Source organism: Piliocolobus tephrosceles, chromosome 14, assembly GCF_002776525.5.
Source record: "Piliocolobus tephrosceles isolate RC106 chromosome 14, ASM277652v3, whole genome shotgun sequence".
In the NCBI taxonomy this organism is placed as follows: domain Eukaryota; kingdom Metazoa; phylum Chordata; class Mammalia; order Primates; family Cercopithecidae; genus Piliocolobus; species Piliocolobus tephrosceles.
The window spans coordinates 26,874,609-26,892,463 of NC_045447.1; the positions used below are offsets into that span (position 1 = coordinate 26,874,609).

The 17,855-nt window shown below is 43.2% G+C and overlaps 1 protein-coding gene across 6 annotated transcripts in view; it reads left to right on the forward strand.

Annotated features, from left to right (window-relative positions):
- Positions 1-11,981, forward strand: part of SUSD1 (sushi domain containing 1) — a 136,038-nt gene extending 124,057 nt beyond the window's left edge. For 3 of the 6 annotated variants that reach the window (XM_023201842.3, XM_023201856.2, XM_023201852.2), the window contains 2 exons: positions 10,823-10,916; positions 11,290-11,981. In XM_023201842.3, coding sequence (XP_023057610.2) covers positions 10,823-10,916; positions 11,290-11,381 — 186 coding nt within the window. In that variant the 3' untranslated portion in view covers positions 11,382-11,981. Of the gene's footprint in view, positions 1-1,260; positions 1,301-10,617; positions 10,683-10,822; positions 10,917-11,289 lie in introns of all 6 variants that reach the window. The other 3 variants (XM_023201849.3, XM_023201845.3, XM_023201859.3) reach the window with 2 other exon arrangements.
- Positions 11,982-17,855: the final 5,874 nt, after the last annotated feature.

A 17,855-nucleotide genomic window follows, 5' to 3' on the forward strand; every position in this document is an offset into this window, starting at 1 on the left:
CCTTTGATATACTCCATTCCCCCAAATTGCCTTGCTATTTAAAGTGCCTTCCATTCTCAAGTGTCTTGAAATATGTCCTTCACTGGTTATTCTTGCACATTACCTTCCATTTCTAATATCTGCATTTATGGCTATTTTGAGCTTTTCTCAGAATTTTTTTTTTTTTTTTTTTTTTTGAGACGAAGTCTCACTCTGTTGCCCAGGCTGGAGTGCAATGGTGTGGTCTCGGCTCACTATACCTCTGCCTCCTGGGTTCAAGTGATTCTCCTTGCCTCAGCCTCCCAAGTAGCTGGGAGTACAGGTGCTCACCACCACACCTAGCTAATTTTTGTATTTTTAGTAGGAATGGAATTTTACCATGTTGGCCAGGCTGGTCTTGAACTCCTGACCTCAGGTGATCTGCCCATCTCAGCCTCCCAAAGTGCTGGGATTACAGGTGTGAGCCACTGCGCCCAGCAGCTTTTCTCAGAATTTTTAAGCTTAAAATAATAATAATAATAATGATAATAAAATCCAAACCAGAATGCCCAAGGCTGTCATTTGAAAGAGAATCTCCTAAAGATATTGGAAGGATCCTTCTCTAACCCTCACAATTCAGCTTCCTCTGGGGAATACTTTCAAGTCTTATACAGAGCAAGTCCCCAGCATTTGTAACAGGTAAATAAGCATATCATAATGACAGGGGGAAGAGGTGTTCATTCCACTGAATCTATAGGTTTCTTCTATTATGGATGAGCTTTCATATATGTTCCTGTTGCTTTCTTCCTGGTTCATGGACACATTTTGGGTAACTGATGTTGCCAAGTGACATCTAGATAGGTGAAGTATTGAATACTGGGACTTCTCATAGCTTTGCCTGTAACATGCATCACTACTTCTTGCTGAACCTTCTGAACATGTGACCTCAGAGTCCTTTTCAGCATAGTTCTCCCGGCAGTCCATGCCAGTTGCTGAGAGCTGGCCAGGGGAATGATCCTTTTTGTCACTCCTGTTGTTGGCCTGTCGTGTGTACTTTCTGAGACCTATTGGAAACCTATAGAAGTGATCTGTAGGGTCACTTATGTCCATGCAACCCACGCCGGTCCCTTGAACACTTAGTGATATCACAAGATATTAGAGCTAGATTGGACTTTAAATGTCTAGTTCAAATTAAGAGATTGAAAAAGCTGAAACTCAGAGGGCTTCAGCCTCCAAACTATGTTATTTAAACTAACACTGTGTGCCACCTAGTTAAATGCATTGCTATGTTTTCCTTTATAGGTGAGAAGACACTCCTGTGCAGTTTGGGCTCAGGTGAAAGGTAAAATTATTTTCTGCCTATGAATGCTGTTCTTATTTCTTTTTTGCAGCATCAAGTTCATATTGATGAGATCTGTTTATAAAATTGTCACTGGTGACCAGAACCCAATTCATACTACTTTAAGCAAAAAGCTTCATAGCTGAAAAAAATGGGAGGAGGGTGAATGGGAGCTTATAGAATTAGACAAAGAGCTACCCCACCAAGGCTCCAGGAACTGGGACTGGGGACGCAACGCCGTGAGTAGGACTTCTCTTTCTATCTCTCTCTTGTTTCAGTTCTCTGTTTCTAAGCGTGACTTAGCTTCATTTTCTTCTGCTATAGGACATGTGAGAGGGAGGGATGGCAAGCTCCCCCAGCTTACCAATTTCACTGGGAAAACATAGCTTTTCAATTCAGGGAAAGATTCTTTCCTCCTAGTTTAAGTGATTGTTGGATGAATCACTGTTAATAGGAGATGGGCTAGGATGATTGGCCTCCGTTGGGTTTTATGTCTACTCGTGGCTGGTTGGAGGCAGAGCAGTGTGAACAATAGGTCACTAGGTTTGCACTGAAAGGGAGACAAAATCCCTGTCAAGAAATGGGGCATAGGAAAAGATGCCGAAAAGCCAATACAAGAGCTACAACAGTCCACTACCATTCGGCTGTGTAGCTTGTGCACATACACATATAATATTAAGAAAAACTGTAATCCCAGCACTTTGGGAGGCCGAGGCAGGTGAATCACCTGAGGTCGGGAGTTCGAGACCAGCCTGACCAACATGGAGAAACCCTGTCTCTACTAAAAATACAAAATCAGCTAGGCGTGGTGGCACATGCCTGTAATCTCAGCTGCTCGGGAGGCTGAGGCAGGAGAATCGCTTGAACCCGGGAGGCAAAGGTTGCGGTGAGCTGAGATGGCGCCATTGCACTCCAGCCTGGGCACCAAGAGCAAAACTCCATCTCAACAACAACAACAACAACAAAATAAGAAAAACATCTTCCCTTAACAAAATGGAAGTATCCTATGTATGATCCCACATGGAACCCTAGTGGAAGACAACTCAAAGCTGGGTCTGTTACTGCATCCAGCTTCAAGACCAGGAATCCTGGGGATAGCATCTTCCTCTTTATCAAGTCCAGATGTGTTTCTTGTGCTCTATTAAGTAATCTATGACTAAATGGCAAATTTAACCAATCTCAAACCATAGTACATAATATGAGAGAGAAAACTGAATAGCACAATAAATACTCTCATTTAGAAAGAAGGAAAAGATAAAGCAATGTACAGTGGACGGGGGCCCTGTAGCAATGATCACCTCTTGCTGGACAGGACAAGCAAGCATCCCCTGCCCTGGCAGCAGAATGGGTCACTTGGGTGGTCAGTTTGGGTCTGCCTGATGGGAACTCTTGTCCATTTCCTCCAAAGCCTTTCCTTAGAGACGCAGTGGGAACATCTCTACTGAGTGCTGTACAGCTTAAACCTTCTTTGTCTTGGAAGAGTTATCCAGGCGGGGAAATTGCCTTAGGGTTTGAGCAATCACTGGTCTTTGTTTTCCAGGCTTGGGATTTCCCTGGCAGTACAGTACATTTCTTTAAAACCAACAGGCAGCCAGCCAGTGGATTTGATTCCCAGGAATTCCATTAGTTTGTAGCTAATAGCAGAAATCTTGTTGAGTTTATGACCTTGGAATCTGGACCTTTTCCCTGTGGTTTGTGGGTCCTAGCAACAGGCTATGAAATTCTGCCCTTAGCCCACAGTATAATTTTAACCCTTTGCCTCCTCTCCCCTGCCTCAAAGCAGCATAAAACAACCAACTGGCATGGTGAGGAAATGCCGGTATAAACTTACTTCCCTAAGGATTCCAGTGGACAGCACTTTCTAATGGGGAATTTTTTATCCTGGCAGTAGAGAATACTGTGCAGGAAATATTTGGGAGGGGCCTGGGGAATTAGGCTTCCTCCATTTGTCTGCTTCTCTCCTGATCTTATTTTCATCTTTTAACCTCTGCTGAAACCAACTGCAACAAGGGTAGAGTTTTCAGCAGGGTGCAAGGCAAGTTACCTGACTGTCAGCCATCTTGGATTGCTGATGACCAGGCAGTGAGGGCCTCTCTTGGCAAAGATGGGTACTGTCCTGTTTCTGTGTGCAGATGGGCCAAGCTCCCTTTACTTGTAGGACTTTAATGAAGGCCACAAGAAACAGCCACACATTCCAACAGTCATAAGTGTCTTTTTTTGCCAGTCCATGCCCTGAAGCTCTAGGATTGGGCATGGCATTCTCACAAGGAAAAGAGATGGTTTTATCAGAATAATTAGGATGACAAAGCTTCCAGACACAGAAATAATAGCTTCCAGAGTCCACTCTATTCAGCAGCTGTTTGCTGTGATTGGAAAACATTCAAACTGGGTAGAAGAAATCACCAAAGAGCTGGCTGCAGTCATTCTGCTATGATTAAATTAACAGGGAGAATTTTGCTTTGAAAATATCTAAGTGGCTTTGGCAGTGCCCTGGTCTCCCCTCAGCTTAAGAACCAATATTGAAGGAGAGTTTGAGCCTTTGAAATTAAACCACCAGAAATCTCTGGAAGATAATAGGAAAAACACTGTTCTGTGGAAATTCTGAAGGCAGTTCTAGCACATATTTAGCTATGTATAACATTTACCTGTGTTTTGCACCCATCTTGGGCAATCTACTTTTTCAAAAAAGTTTGGAGACTGCCATTTCAGAAAGTAATTTGCAGAGAACTGAGATCTAAATTAGTCCTGAAATGGTGTCAGTTCACTTGTGCCAAGCCTCACCCCCGTTCTGGCCTTTGCCCAGTGACAAATTATGCTATTTACCTTTTGCATATTGCCCCCAGAAGAGCTTTGTAAAGATTACCAGGAAACCAGCAGTTGGTCTGATGGAAGATGCAGAGGGCTGGGCTTATTTGCCTGAGCTCCTGCTACTAATCCCCCAAGTGTCTTTGAAATGATATTTAACTTGGCCAGTTCTCAATCGTCCTCTATCTGGGATCTCTGAGATCCTTTCCAGCCACAGCGTACTATGAGTCTGTGATTTCTTGAGTCACAAAGCAAGGTCGTTTGATATATGTGAGGTGATAATAAGCTGTAATCAGGGAACATTCTCCAGTCGTAAGCACGAAACCTGTGAGTTATTCGTGACTACTCCCTTTTCTCTTTCAGCCCACATTTGGCACCTTGGGCATGCCTCTCTGATTTTCATTTCTGTGTTCACTCCCTGAGCATAGGCCTTCCTACCTGTAGTGGGATGATGGGCAAATCCTCCTTCCTCATCTCCCATCACAAGAGTTCAGAATTTCCCTCTTCATTCCAGCCTACACACCACCAGCTGACTCGTTTCTAAACTGCAGAACTAATTTTGTTTCCTCTGCTTCCATGGTCCTCCATTATTTTCCAGTTTGGCTTCCAAGTCCTCTGTTTGACACACACATACCCTTCTAATTGCATCTTTTATTCTTCTCCATTCAAACCAATGTTCCAGCTGTTTTCTGGCTATCGCCCACACGTTCTCCTCTTAATATCCTTGCTCATATAATTACTTGATGACTTCCATCTGGATTTCCCAATCACCTACCTGGGAATCTCTGCTTATCCCACCTGTTCTTCAAGATTAAAATCAAATGCCCTTTCCTCCCTGAAGCTTTTAAAATTTTTTCAACAGGGCAGAATCTGCCCGTCTTCAGCTATTCTGCTATATTTTAGAGCAATGGGTGTGTACTTGTTTTGTCTTCTACTACTAGATTTTACACCCTTGATGGGCATTTGAAGAGCAGGAACAGAGCCTTGCATGCATTAGGTGTTCAATCAGAATGCATTGAATTGGGCTGAATGATTTCTGAGGAACCAGCAGTTAGTTTTATGGGAAATGAAGCATAGTAGGTGCAATACTTATCAAATAAGCCAGAGAAGACTTACATCAAGATATAAACCTAGCGTTTATGTATACATATGTATTTGCTATATATGTACATATATGTGTGTGTGTATACATATGTACATATATACATGCACACAATCATTTTAAACCTTTATAGTTGTGATGGGAAGAATTCTAATATGGTTCCCAAATTCCTGGTCTTTGGTATCCATCTACCTTCTCTCAGTTATTCATTCAAAGACTGTTCTAGGTATTGCTGGGAAGGGATTTTGAAGATGTAATTAAACTCTCAAATAGGGAGATTATCCAGATAGGCCTGACCTGATCACAGGAGCCCTTTAAATCTGGATCTAGAGGTCAGAGATAGGGGAAGTTGGAGCTTCAAAGAATGAGAGGGATTTGACATAGGGAAATTCTCCTGCCAGCTTGAAGATGGAGGGGTCCACTTGGCAAGGAGTGTAGCTTAACAGAAGGAGCTCAGCAAGGCCTGGCTGCAGCTGGTAAGAAAACAGGGACCCTAGTCCTACAACTGCAAGTGTCTTAGTCTGTTTTGTGTTGCTATAACAGAATACTGGAGGCTGGGTAACTTATTAAGAAAAGAGGTTTATTCAGCTCATGAGTCTGTAGGCTGGGAAGTTCAAGAGCATAGTGCTGCATCTGGCCTGCTTCTGGTGAGGGCTGCATGCTCATCAGAACAATGGCAGAGAAGTGGAAAAGCCAGCAGGTATATACAAAGAGATCACATGATGACACAGGAAGCAAGAAAGAGTCTACGAAGACTCTATTTTTTTTAAAAATTGAGATGGAGTCTTGCTCTGTTGCCTGGGCTGGAGTGTAGTGGCGCAATCTCAGCTCACTGCAAGCTCCACCTCCCAGGTTCACGCCATTCTCCTGCCTCAGCCTCCCGAGTAGCTGGGACTACAGGCGCCCACCACCATGTCCGGCTAATATTTTGTATTTTTAGTAGAGACGGGGTTTTACCGTGTTAGCCAGGATGGTCTCAATCTCCCGACCTCGTGATCTGCCTGCCTCAGCCTCCCAAAGTTCTGGGATTACAGGCATGAGCCACCGTGCCTGGCCGACTCAATTTTATAACAACCAGCTCCCTGGTAATACAGTCCCTCCAGAGCAAGAACTCACTCACTCTGAGAGAGGGCATTAATCTATTCATGAGGGCTCCAATCCCATGACCCAAACAGCTCCCACTAGGCCCCACCTCCTGACACCACCACATTGAGGATTAAATTTCAAGTGAGTTTCAGAGGACATAAACTCAAACCATAGCAACAAGGAACTGAATTTAGCCAATAACCTGAATGAACTTGGAAGCAGACTCTTCTCCAGAGCCTTGAGAAGGAAGTGCACTCCACCTGAGACCTTGATTCTAGCCTCATAAGGTCCTAATATGGTTTGGTTCTATGTCCCCACCCAAATCTCATGTCGAACTATAATCCCCATGTATTGAAGGAGAGGCCTGGTGGGAGATGACTGAATCATGGGGCTGGATTACCCCCTTGCTTTTCTCATGGTAGAGTTCTCATGAGATCTGGTTGTTTGAATGTGTGTAACACTTCCCCCTTCACTCTCTCTCTCCTGCTCTGGCCATGTGAAGACTGTGCCTTCTTCCCCTTCACCTTCTGCCACGATTGTACATTTCTTGGGGCCTCCCTAGCCTTGCCTCCTGTATACCCTGTGGAACTGTGAGTCAATTAAACCTCTTTTCTTTTAAATTACCCAGTCTCAGGTAGCTCTTTATAGCAGTGTGAGAATGGACTAATACAGGCCCTGAGCAGAGAACCAGCCACGATGTGCTTGAACTTACCGCCCACAGAATTCTGAGCTAATAAATGGGTTAAAGCTACCTAAGTTTATGGTCATTTGTTAAGCTGCAATAAAAATGGAATATAACAGTGTTGCTAATTTATCAAGCATTATTGATCTCTAAATTAGTTTTCCACTTTGATTTCCTTTGCCATCTTTTGCTCTGAATGGAATTCAAGTGAGAAGAACCTAGAATAGCAAAGATAAATTTAACACGGTAAATAGAAGTCACTGTGCTTATTATTATTATTATTATTATTATTATTTACCATTTGGAGAACAGAATTGGTGCTTTCAGGAAGTGAACATGCCCTTGTATATTCATGAAAAAATGTTCACACCCATGAGGAGGCCTCAAGCTGTCACAAAGTCTGAGAGTAGAAATAGGACCTTTCTAACTTCCTCTTCAGCATGTGATATTTCTATCAGGGAGGGGGTTAAAGATAAGTCCGGAAAGGCCCCATCCCTCCTCCTGAACGCTAGCTCTCTTGAGGGAGCCACCATAAAGAGAATGGTGAAGTTTAGTCCTAATGGGTTTACTTTCTCCAAGATTGAGTAACTGATCTGCCATATAACACATGATTCATTCACTTGGGTTTGTAAAAATATATTCTACAAGTGATTCAGAAGAAAAATAAACATGGTTCTCTGGCATGAGACCACGGAAAGGTAGGGTAACCAAAGTATGGTGAGGCTATAAAAAATACAATTCAAATTTGCCAGTTGTAAATCTTCTTAGTAAGGAATTAATGAGGAAATCTCTAAAGAAGCTTGTGTGGCAACACTTGTGAGCACTCTTGATTAGATTGACTCAGATTTTCAGAGTATATATGCAAAGTAGACAAAAAGACATATAACCAGGAACTGGTCTACCAGCAAGAATCATTCCTGGAGCCAAACCCAAATTGTGCTATGCAGAAGAAATAAAGATTGTTTTCCAATACTGTGTCTAGAGTAAGGAAGAGTTGCACCCAGGTGGATCCTGCTGGTGGATGGTCAAGAGAAAGTCAGCTTCCTTAACTCCTCCTTAGCTTCTGTCCTCTTGGTTTGTGAGGGGATGGTTAGAAGAAAGAAAAGAGCTCACTGCCCTACATAGGTTCAAGTCTTCCAACACGGATGAAGCATATTCTGGCAGGTTCATACAATTCTCACATGAGATGGATAAGCCATTGCAAATGATCTTTGATAAGTCTTGAAGAAAATGGAGAGATGTAAGAGGACCAGAGATGAGCAAAGAATAAGGAATTTTGCACAAAGGAAGAGCCCCCAGAAGTGTAGATGATGGTAACTTGAAGTCAAGGCAAGGCAAGGTCTTCAAGTGATGGCTTGTGTATCCCTGGTAGAAAAAACAGCAGTTCCCAGGAGTCAGGAGCTTTAAGAGCAGATTAGGTCAGATTGCTTTCCATTTCTTCTTGCACAGAGTCAGTAATTGGTCAGGGAAATATGGCACGCATAATGTATTTTGGCTTCAACAAACAATAATGTCCTTGTGGACAACGTGGGAACATGAGGGCTGTATGTGGGCTTAGAAACAAGCTGAATCACTATGCACAGTTGATATCAACTCATTAACAATTATTAATGAGATGAAATCAAACCCAAGAATATGCACGATATGGATCTCTGTCCACAGTCATCTTCAGTTCAACATATTCATCAATCAGTGATTAAAATATATAGAGGGTAAAAGTGTAGAGGAAAATGTATACCGAAAAAAATTAATGACGGATGTTGGAAGGAATACTGGGTAGATTGGATGAAATACCAGTGCAGGAAAGTACCAGCTCCCCCGTCCATCTCCAGAATTGTATTTTCTCTTAAAAACAAAACAAAACAAATCTAGTTAATTAGTCCACCAAGATGGCATTTTAAAAAATGTTTCTGAGTGATGCACAAAGATGGCATCTTAATGCCTTAATTTGCATTTTTATTACTTGTAAGAGAGCACTTGATCAAAGTTTTATTGATCATCTGTAATCATGCTTCACATGTGATTTACCTTTTCATAGAATTTGTTCATTTTGCTATTGAGGTATGTCTTTATTAATCTGTAACACTCTCTATATGTTAACTTCTTGCCCATTATTCTAGATATTTTACCCAGTTTGCCATTTGCCTTCTAATCTTGCTTCTGGTAGTTTTTGGTATAAGAAGTGCAAGCTTTTCAAAATGGTTAAATCTCTCATTCTCTCAAGGTTTCTGTGTTAACAAATAGGCTTAGAAATCTCTTACCCCCTTTAATATTAGGTAAATATACACTAACATTTCCTAATCCTTTTAGGTTTCAATTTAAGTCTGTAATCCATCCGGATTTTATTTTGGTATATGGTATAAGCTCTAGTGATCAAAATTATTTGATTCTAAATGGTTAGCCAATTTTCTCAGCACTGGTTATGAATAATTTATCATTTCCCCAATGATCTAAAACAGTATCAAAACAACAAAAACAACAGTAATTAACAATAGCTAACATTTGCTTATTGCTTATTCTGTGCCAGGCACTGTTTCAACCCGTACTAACTCACTGATTTCTCGCATTACCTAGAGGTGGGTAGTATTGCTATCATTCCCATATTATTACAGCATCCCTCAGTGTGGGGACTGAGGCACAGAATGGATGAATAACTTGCACAAAGTCACACAGGCAGTGGTGGTGTTAATAAAGACTTGGACATCTGACTCCAGTATTCATTCTTTGAAAGCATTTGATATACTTGGATTTGGTTCTAGGTTATTTTGTTCCAATGTATTCATTCCTATTCTAATACTGCACTGTTTCACTATCTTGTAATTCAAGTCACTCTCCTAACATTTTTTTCTTTACTAATTCTTCACTTAATCACTGTTTCTCCTTCCATTTTATAATCTAGCTTCTTGGCTGGGCGTGGTGGCTCATGCCTATAATTCTAGCACTTTGGGAGGCCAAGGCGGGCAGATCACCTGAGGTCAAGAGTTCGAGACCAGCCTGGCCAACATGGTGAAGCCGTGTCTCTAATAAAATACAAAACTAGCCAGGCGTGGTGGAGTACGCCTTGTAGTCCCAGCTACTAGGGAGACTGGGGCAGGAGAATCACTTGAATCTGGGAGGTGGAGGTTGCAGTGAGCCAAGATCATGCCACTGCTCTCCAGTCTGGGTGACAGAGCAAGACTCTGTCTCAAAAAATAATGTGCAACTCAACTGGGAGTGTTTTTTAGTTTACAATTGGGGATCTCCCTGGAGTTGGCATGTGATGGTCCCCAAATAGAAAGTATGCCTTTCAAAGTACTTTCACATCAATTTTCTTATTTTATCCTCTGAGTAAACCTGCTGAGCAGAGCAGGGAGGTATGATCCTTGTTGAGGTATAGAGAAAATGACAGGTGACTCAACAAAGGATATTCCTTTGCTATATCAGACCATCAGGGCTATCACTTTTGGAACCCAAATTCAAATAATATCATAATGACTTGCCCCTCCATGCAAAAGAAAACGGCCCATAAAAATCTATCACATGTAATTGACTTGCGAAAGGACCAACAAAAAATGTAACATGTTGCGTAGTATTTGTATGCTCAACAAGATCAGCTTTTTCTTCCTTGTAACTTTAACATGGTCTGGCTTTACACTTCCTTTGCAGAAATACCCTGTAACTGTAATTTCCTGAGGCTGCGTCTCCACAGGGCCAACTCAGGGGACACACAGGCACGCTGGGCATTCTTGGGATTCTTTGTGAAATGGGGCCAAACTCTGGGTTAAAATGGATTGAGCACAGTGGGGTGTGTGCCTCCTGGGAGGTGGTGATGCCCTGCACTCTGGGCTAAGCATGTGGTTTTGTCCCACAGATTCGTCACTCACACTGCTGCAGATGGCGGGTGTTGGACTGGGCTCCATGGCTGTTGTGGTCATTCTTACATTCCTCTCCTTCTCAGCGGTGTGGTATGTGAGCCTGTCATTTTTGAGAAATGAGTGGAATGGAGGGGAGGATGGGTCAGAGTCATGAAGAACAGCTGGGGATAAGGAGAGTCAAAGGGAGTGTGGGTGGAGATTGTCCTTGGCTCAGCAGAGCACACTCAGTGGTGAAAGGCATGACTAACACTGTACCTCCAGGTAGCATGGGGGATGCTTTCCCAGGAAAAGAGCAGGACCAGTGATGGCTGCCCTAGCCACACACAGAGTGGTGGCTGAGCTTCCGTGCTGCTCCCCCTCGCCTCCTCCCATGGGTGTGCGTGTGAACTGTGCATAGAGACGCACAGTGGAAAACCAAAGTGTGTTCATATTTGTCTCTTTTCTTTTCCTCCTTCATGTCTAGATGGCAGATGGACACTGAGTGGGGAGGATGCACTGCTGCTGGGGCAGGTGTTCTGGCAGCTTCTCAGGTGCCCACACAGAGGCCCCGTCTGACTTCCGTCCAGGGAGCATGTGGGCCTGCAACTTTCTCCATTCCCAGCTGGGCCCCCTTCCTGGATTCAAGATGGCGGCTGTCCCTGTTGAGTCCCCCAAAAGGAGACAACTCAGGAATTCTGAGTCTTCCCTGCTACAGGACCAGTTCTGTGCAATGAACTTGAGACTCCTGATGTACAGTGTGATATTGACCAAAGGCTACAGATCTGTGAATCTTGGCTGGGACTTCCTCTGAGTGATGCTTGAGGGTCAGCTCCTCCAGACATTGACTGCAAGAAAATCTCTGCAACCTCCTATCTAAGCATCTCTATTAATTCATTCAGAATCCATTTTGAGATAGGCTTAAGTTTGGGCTAGAGTTTGACTTTATGAAGGAGGTCATTGAAAAAGAGAACAATGATGTAGGCAAACGTTTCAAGCACTTTAGAAACAGTACTTTTCCTACAATTAGTTGATATACTAATGAGAAACTATACTAGCCTGGCCATGCCAATAAGTTTCCTGCTGTGTCTGTTAGGCAGCATTGCTTTGATACAATTCTTATTGTCCTATATATTCAAAAGTAATGTCTACATTCCAGTAAAAATATCCTGTAATTAAGATTGTTCTTCCCTTGGTTAATTTTTTGTTACTAAGCATCTTCTAAAAATGTTCTTTGCTCCCTGTTAGAAACTGAGATTTGGCCTACTCTGAATACGCTGAGTTGACAGATGGAGTCTATTTGATTTTACTTTTAAATCCTGAGTTGACATTCTTTCTTTCTTTTTTTTTTTTTTTTTTTGAGATGGGCTCTCACTCTGTTGCCTAGGCTGGAGTGAAGTGGCACAATCTTGGCTCACTGCAACCTCTGCCTCTCAGGTTCAAGTGATTCTCCTGCCTCAGCCTCCCAAGTAGCTGGGATTAAAGGGGCCCGCCACCATGCCTAGCTAATTTTTGTATTTTTAGTAGAGACAGGGTTTCACCATGTTGGCCAGGGTGGTTTCAAACTCCTGATCTCAGTTGATTCGCCCACCTTGGCCTCCCAAAGTGCTGAGATTACAGGTGTGAGTCACGCGCCCGGCCCTAACAAACAACGTAACTCCAAGACTCAGTAAGAAACGAATGGGGAAGGAAAGACAGAGGTTTCTGGCATCTCTCCTTCTCCCTTGCTTGCTAGGCCTAGAGAAGAGAAACCATGGAGGAGGGGAGAGGGGGACGGTGATACTGCACAGCCTCAAGATGCAGTTCTTAGCAAAAGGGGGCACCCTTTTGCAGTGGGCTGGTGTGTTCACCGGCTTGCTGGGTGTCAGTGAGGGATGACTCTGAGTGCCTTGGGCTTATGGGCAGATGGAGAGACAAGAGGAACAAGTAGAAATTGCCCATGTAGCTGTTCCACCCTAGGGAGTCCAGAGTGTATCCACTCTAATGGGAAGAATTAGAGAGAGGGGAGTAATATCCTGACACTCAGGTGTTCAATGCCAGCTGTCAGCCCCTGGCGCCTGCCAGTATTAGGAATGATTCTCCTGTCCTCTGGGGTACTGCCCTCCGACAACAACTTAGGATCAACATTTAAAACCCTTTCTGCTCTCATCTTAGGTAAATTATAGACCAGAACAGGTCTATAATGGAGACAGGTCCCCATCCTAACCCCCAGAGACTGTTTCTCTCAATAGATGAATAACAAATAGCTCTCAAGTTTTAATTTTTATGTGCAATAATGTAAACATACTATTTTTATAGCTCCTGAACTAAATTGGGTGTCAGTACAAATTATTGATGTTAGTGTAGCGCAGGGCCTCTGATGAGTAAGGCTCTTTCCTCAAAGCCCATCTTCGTCCGAAGACAGAATCTGAGCCTCCCCTTGACTTATTTTATTTTTTGCCAGTTTTGTAAATGCTGTATGCTTCCATACCACCCCTTCCCTAATTTCCAGCTCTAGAATTAGCTGCCAAAGATACAGCTGTCCACACGGAATGTAGCATAATTGTCATAGAAAGGAAGAAACCTCCCTTGCTTAGTATTAAAAGTTTCTGGTTAAAATAACTGACCAAATATTAAGTAAAACATCATCTTCTGGGTACAATGCAGAAAAGTAAAAGCAATTCATATAAGATTACTAAACTTTGGGAAACCTTCAAGACCAGCCCTGGCAACATAGCAAGACCCCATCTCTGCAAAAAAAAGTTTTAAAATTAGCCGGGCATGGTGGTATGCACCTGTAGTCCCAGCTACTCAGGAGGCTGAGGCAGGAGGATCACTTGAGCCCAGGAGTTTGAGGTTGCAGTGAGCCATGGTCACACCACTGCACTCCAGCCTGCGTGACAGTGTGAGATCCAAAAATATTTACTAAAATAGCAAAAATGTGGACTTTGGGGTTTCCTCTAACTACTGCAAATTATAACACAGAATTGCTCAGTGTTGATAATTCAATTGTGGGACCAAGTCTTCTGGCTGCCCTAGTTCTCTTTTCTGGCATTTGAAAGCCCTTGAGCTAGCTATGGAACTAATCTTTGGACAGGCTTTTTGGTTCCCAGGAATGTCGGGCCTTTGAATTTCCAAACTACATATATATTTACAGTATGTGTGTATGTATACCTGTCTTTTCACTGTAAGGCACCTGCACCCATCCCTTCTAGAAGGAGCCACAAACAACCGAGCAAATGAATGGAGGTTAATTAAGGGGAAGAGAAAATAGTCTGTTCTCTGACTCAAGACCTGAAGTTGCAGTGGGGCACGTAAGTTAAGACAAGAGCAGAAGTGATTATCTTGAAATTCCACTTTAGCTTGGAATAAAGTTAATATTTAAAGTGATTTTAAAGGAAATAAAAAAGAACCTTCAGTGCTTCCTTTTCATTGCTAATGTCACATTCTGATTTTCTAAACCTTCTGTTTTCCCATTCTGTTCTTCTAAGAGGAACTCAATGGTCTCATAGAAGTCAATCAAATAGCGTTGTAAAAACGTTTTACCTACCACATCCTTTGTTGGTTAGACTGAACCAACAAAGCAGTGCCTGCTTCTGGGGAGGGAGGGTATGGCCTTTTCTGTGCCCCAGTTTGTGGGAGGGTGAGCCAATGAAGCAAGCCAATTTAAAAGGCAATGTGTGCTCTTATTTCAGAGAAAGTGAATCCTTTCGGTGGTGGGGGTGGACTGTGTGTGTGGCGGGTGGGGGGATGGGGCATGCACATCTAGATCCATACTTTTTGGGCTCAACTCAGGGTTACCAAAATAGAGTCAAACTCAACTCAGGATTACCCAAATGGAGTCAGACTGTGTGTGTGGTTTTGTAACATGATTCTTTCACTCATCAACATTTCCTGGCCACATTTTTCATGTCACTCATGACTGCATCATAACTTTGTACCATACTTCATTTAACTAATACTCTGTTGTGCATTTAGAGTATTTTCAGATGTTTATTGTCCTTATAAAAGTCTGTATGAAGATATGCAACTATCACTTAGGCCACATTCCTGGAAGTAAATGGAATGGAAACTATGTACATTTTACAGTGCAGATTGCTGGAAGAGTTTTATGCAAAAATTTATACAAAAATTTATACTCTCACCAGCAGAAAGCCTCAGCGCCACTGAGTGCTGTTGTATTGTTAATCTTGATTAATCTGGTATGTGAAGAAGGATGTTTCAATCTTTTGCCTGCATCTCTCTGATTATTTTTGCTTGTTGATTGGTCAATTGTAATTCTGTCTTTGTGAGTTGTCTTTTTCTCAGTACTTGGCCTATTTGTCTTTGATTGATTTGAAAAAGCTCTTTATATTATAGTGATTTTAATTCCTGTCATGTATTTTGTAAACAATTTTTCTAGTTTATAATTTCTAAAAATGATGACTTTTTTTAACCTTGTTTGTATTATATTTTGCCACACAAAAATTTTAAATTTGTGTAGTCAGATTTATCAGTCTTTTCCCTTATGTTGGACCTTCTAATCTCAAGGTACTAAATATAATCTAGCATTTTTAAAAAACATTTAAAAATTTTAGTCCATCTAAAATTTATTTTAGGATAGGGAGTGAGGCAGGGGAAGGTATCTTTTTAAATAAAAATCGTTGCTAAATGGCTGGCTAGTTGTCCTATTAATAGTCATTGAGACCAGGAACAGTGGCTCACGCCTGTAATCCCAGCACTTTGGGAGGCTGAGGTGGGAGGATCACTTGAGGTCAGGAGTTTGAGACCAGCCTGGGCAACATGGCAACACCCCATCTTTACAAAAAATAAGAATTAGCAGGGGCCAGGCGCAGTGGGTCACGCCTGTAATCTTTGGGAGGTCAAGGCGGGTGGATCACTTGAGGCCAGGTGTTCAAGACCAGCCTGGCCAACATGGTGAAACCCTGTCTTTACTAAAAATACAAAAATTAGCCAGGCGTGGTGGTGCGCACTTGTAGTCCTAGCTACTTGGGAGGCCAAAGCAGGAGGATCCCTTGAACAGGGAAGGGTGAGGCTGCAGTGAGATGTGGTCATACCACTGCACTCCGGCTGGGTGAGAGAACAAGACCCTGTTTCCAAAAAAAAAAAAAAAAAAAAGAGGCCTTGACTGTTTTTTTCCATTAGTGATTTGAAATCATATACTGAATCATATACTAAAGTCTATTTCTGAACTTCCTCTTTTGCTCCACTGATCTATTTCTGTGCCAACACCACCTACTGTAACTTTAAAATAGGTTTTTGTTTATACTAAGTAAGAATACGTTACCATTATTTTTCTGTTAATTTTTTTTTCTTTTTTTGAGACAAGATCTCACTCTGTCACTCTGTTGCTCAGGCTGGAGTGCAGTGGCACGATCTCAGCTCACTGTAACCTCTGCCTCTCTGCTTCAAGCGATTCTCCCACTTCATCCTCCTGAGTAACTGGGAACTACAGATGCGTGCCACCATACCTGGCTAATCTTTGTATTTTTAGTAGAGAGGGGTGTGTCACCATGTTGGCCAGGCTGGTCTCGAACTCGTGACCTCAAGTGATCCACCCGCCCCCGCCTCCCAAAGTGCTGGGATTACTGGTGTGAGCCACTGAGGCTGGCCTGAGTATTCTAGTTTGTAACTTACAAGGTCATTTATATGTATATGTTGTTGTGCTTGTCTAGCTATTTTATATTTTGTTATTCTGAACTCTTGGCCTCTATCTCAGCTCCAGCCCCTGAAAGCACAGGAGTGCTTTTGCTCTGCCAGTCTGCCTTTTTTGGGAAATCACATCAAGATGGCTCCTCCAGCACAATTACTTCCTAGAGTGTCTGTTTGACCCATGGAAACTCACAGATTTTTGGCATGCCAGAGGATTATCCTGCTGTCACTGCTGGCTCCAGCCACAGACTTCAGTTTTCTTTTTTCCTTTTTTTTTTTTTTTTTTTTTGAGACGGAGTCTTGCTCTGTCGCCCAGGCTGGAGTGCAGTGGCCAGATCTCAGCTCACTGCAAGCTCCGCCTCCTGGGTTCACGCCATTCTCCTGCCTCAGCCTCCCGAGTAGCTGGGACTACAGGCGCCAGCCACCTCGCCCGGCTAGTTTTTTGTATTTTTTTAGTAGAGATGGGGTTTCATCGTGTTAGCCAGGATGGTCTCGATCTCCTGACCTCGTGATCCACCCGTCTCGGCCTCCCACAGTGCTGGGATTACAGGCTTGAGCCACCGCGCCTGGCCCAGACTTCAGTTTTCTTACCTGTTAGAGCCTTTGTCCTCTGACTGGTGGAAATGGAACTTACTTCTTTTTGTTTTGCCCTGCCACTAGGCTGGCAGCCTCCACTTCTTGACCCTTGGGTTTCTTATTCTTGGAATCAGATAGGAGGCCCTGTGTCTTCTGTTGCTGTAGAGAACACAAGTCATATTCTCTGAGTGGAGATCTTTTTGAAGCTCCTCTTTCCAGGCTTGTACTGAGGGACCTCCAGACCCTCTACTGTGTGGTGTCAAAGCTGCCAAGAGCCGTCACATGCTGGGTCTGTAAATTGACTTTCTCACCTTTGACCAGATGCATTCACTTGAGCAGCACAGAGATTTGGGGGAGTGAAAGGGCACCGTTTCTTTGGGTCCATGGGCGTGCATCCCATCCCCTAGCCTTGGGGTTAGCAGGATTCAGAATTTATGAGCTTGGTCTGCAAAAGTCTACCTCTGCCAGATGGGGGAGAACCTAGTGTGTGGACCTGAAGGGTTAGCTCAGTGCTTTAGTCCCTGGGAGCGGCCATCTTGAATCTTGGCGGGCTTGGCAAGTAAGGAGACATTGACCAGATTCAAAGCTTCCAGAGGTGGTAAAAACTCCAGGGACCAGTAATGGAGAGCACAAAGGTCCTTCTTAGCCCCCATGACCCTTCCAAGCCAAGAACTTGGCAGTAGCTGTGAGTAGCAGAGATAGGCAGAGGAGGTGAGGGGCACCTATAGCTCTTAGCCATGAGTTATGACTCCCTCCATCCAAGGGAGACCCAAGAACATGAAAGGGGGCTCAGTTCCAAGGATCAGAGGGAACTTGGGTTGTTTTGGGATAATGACTGTGGCTTGG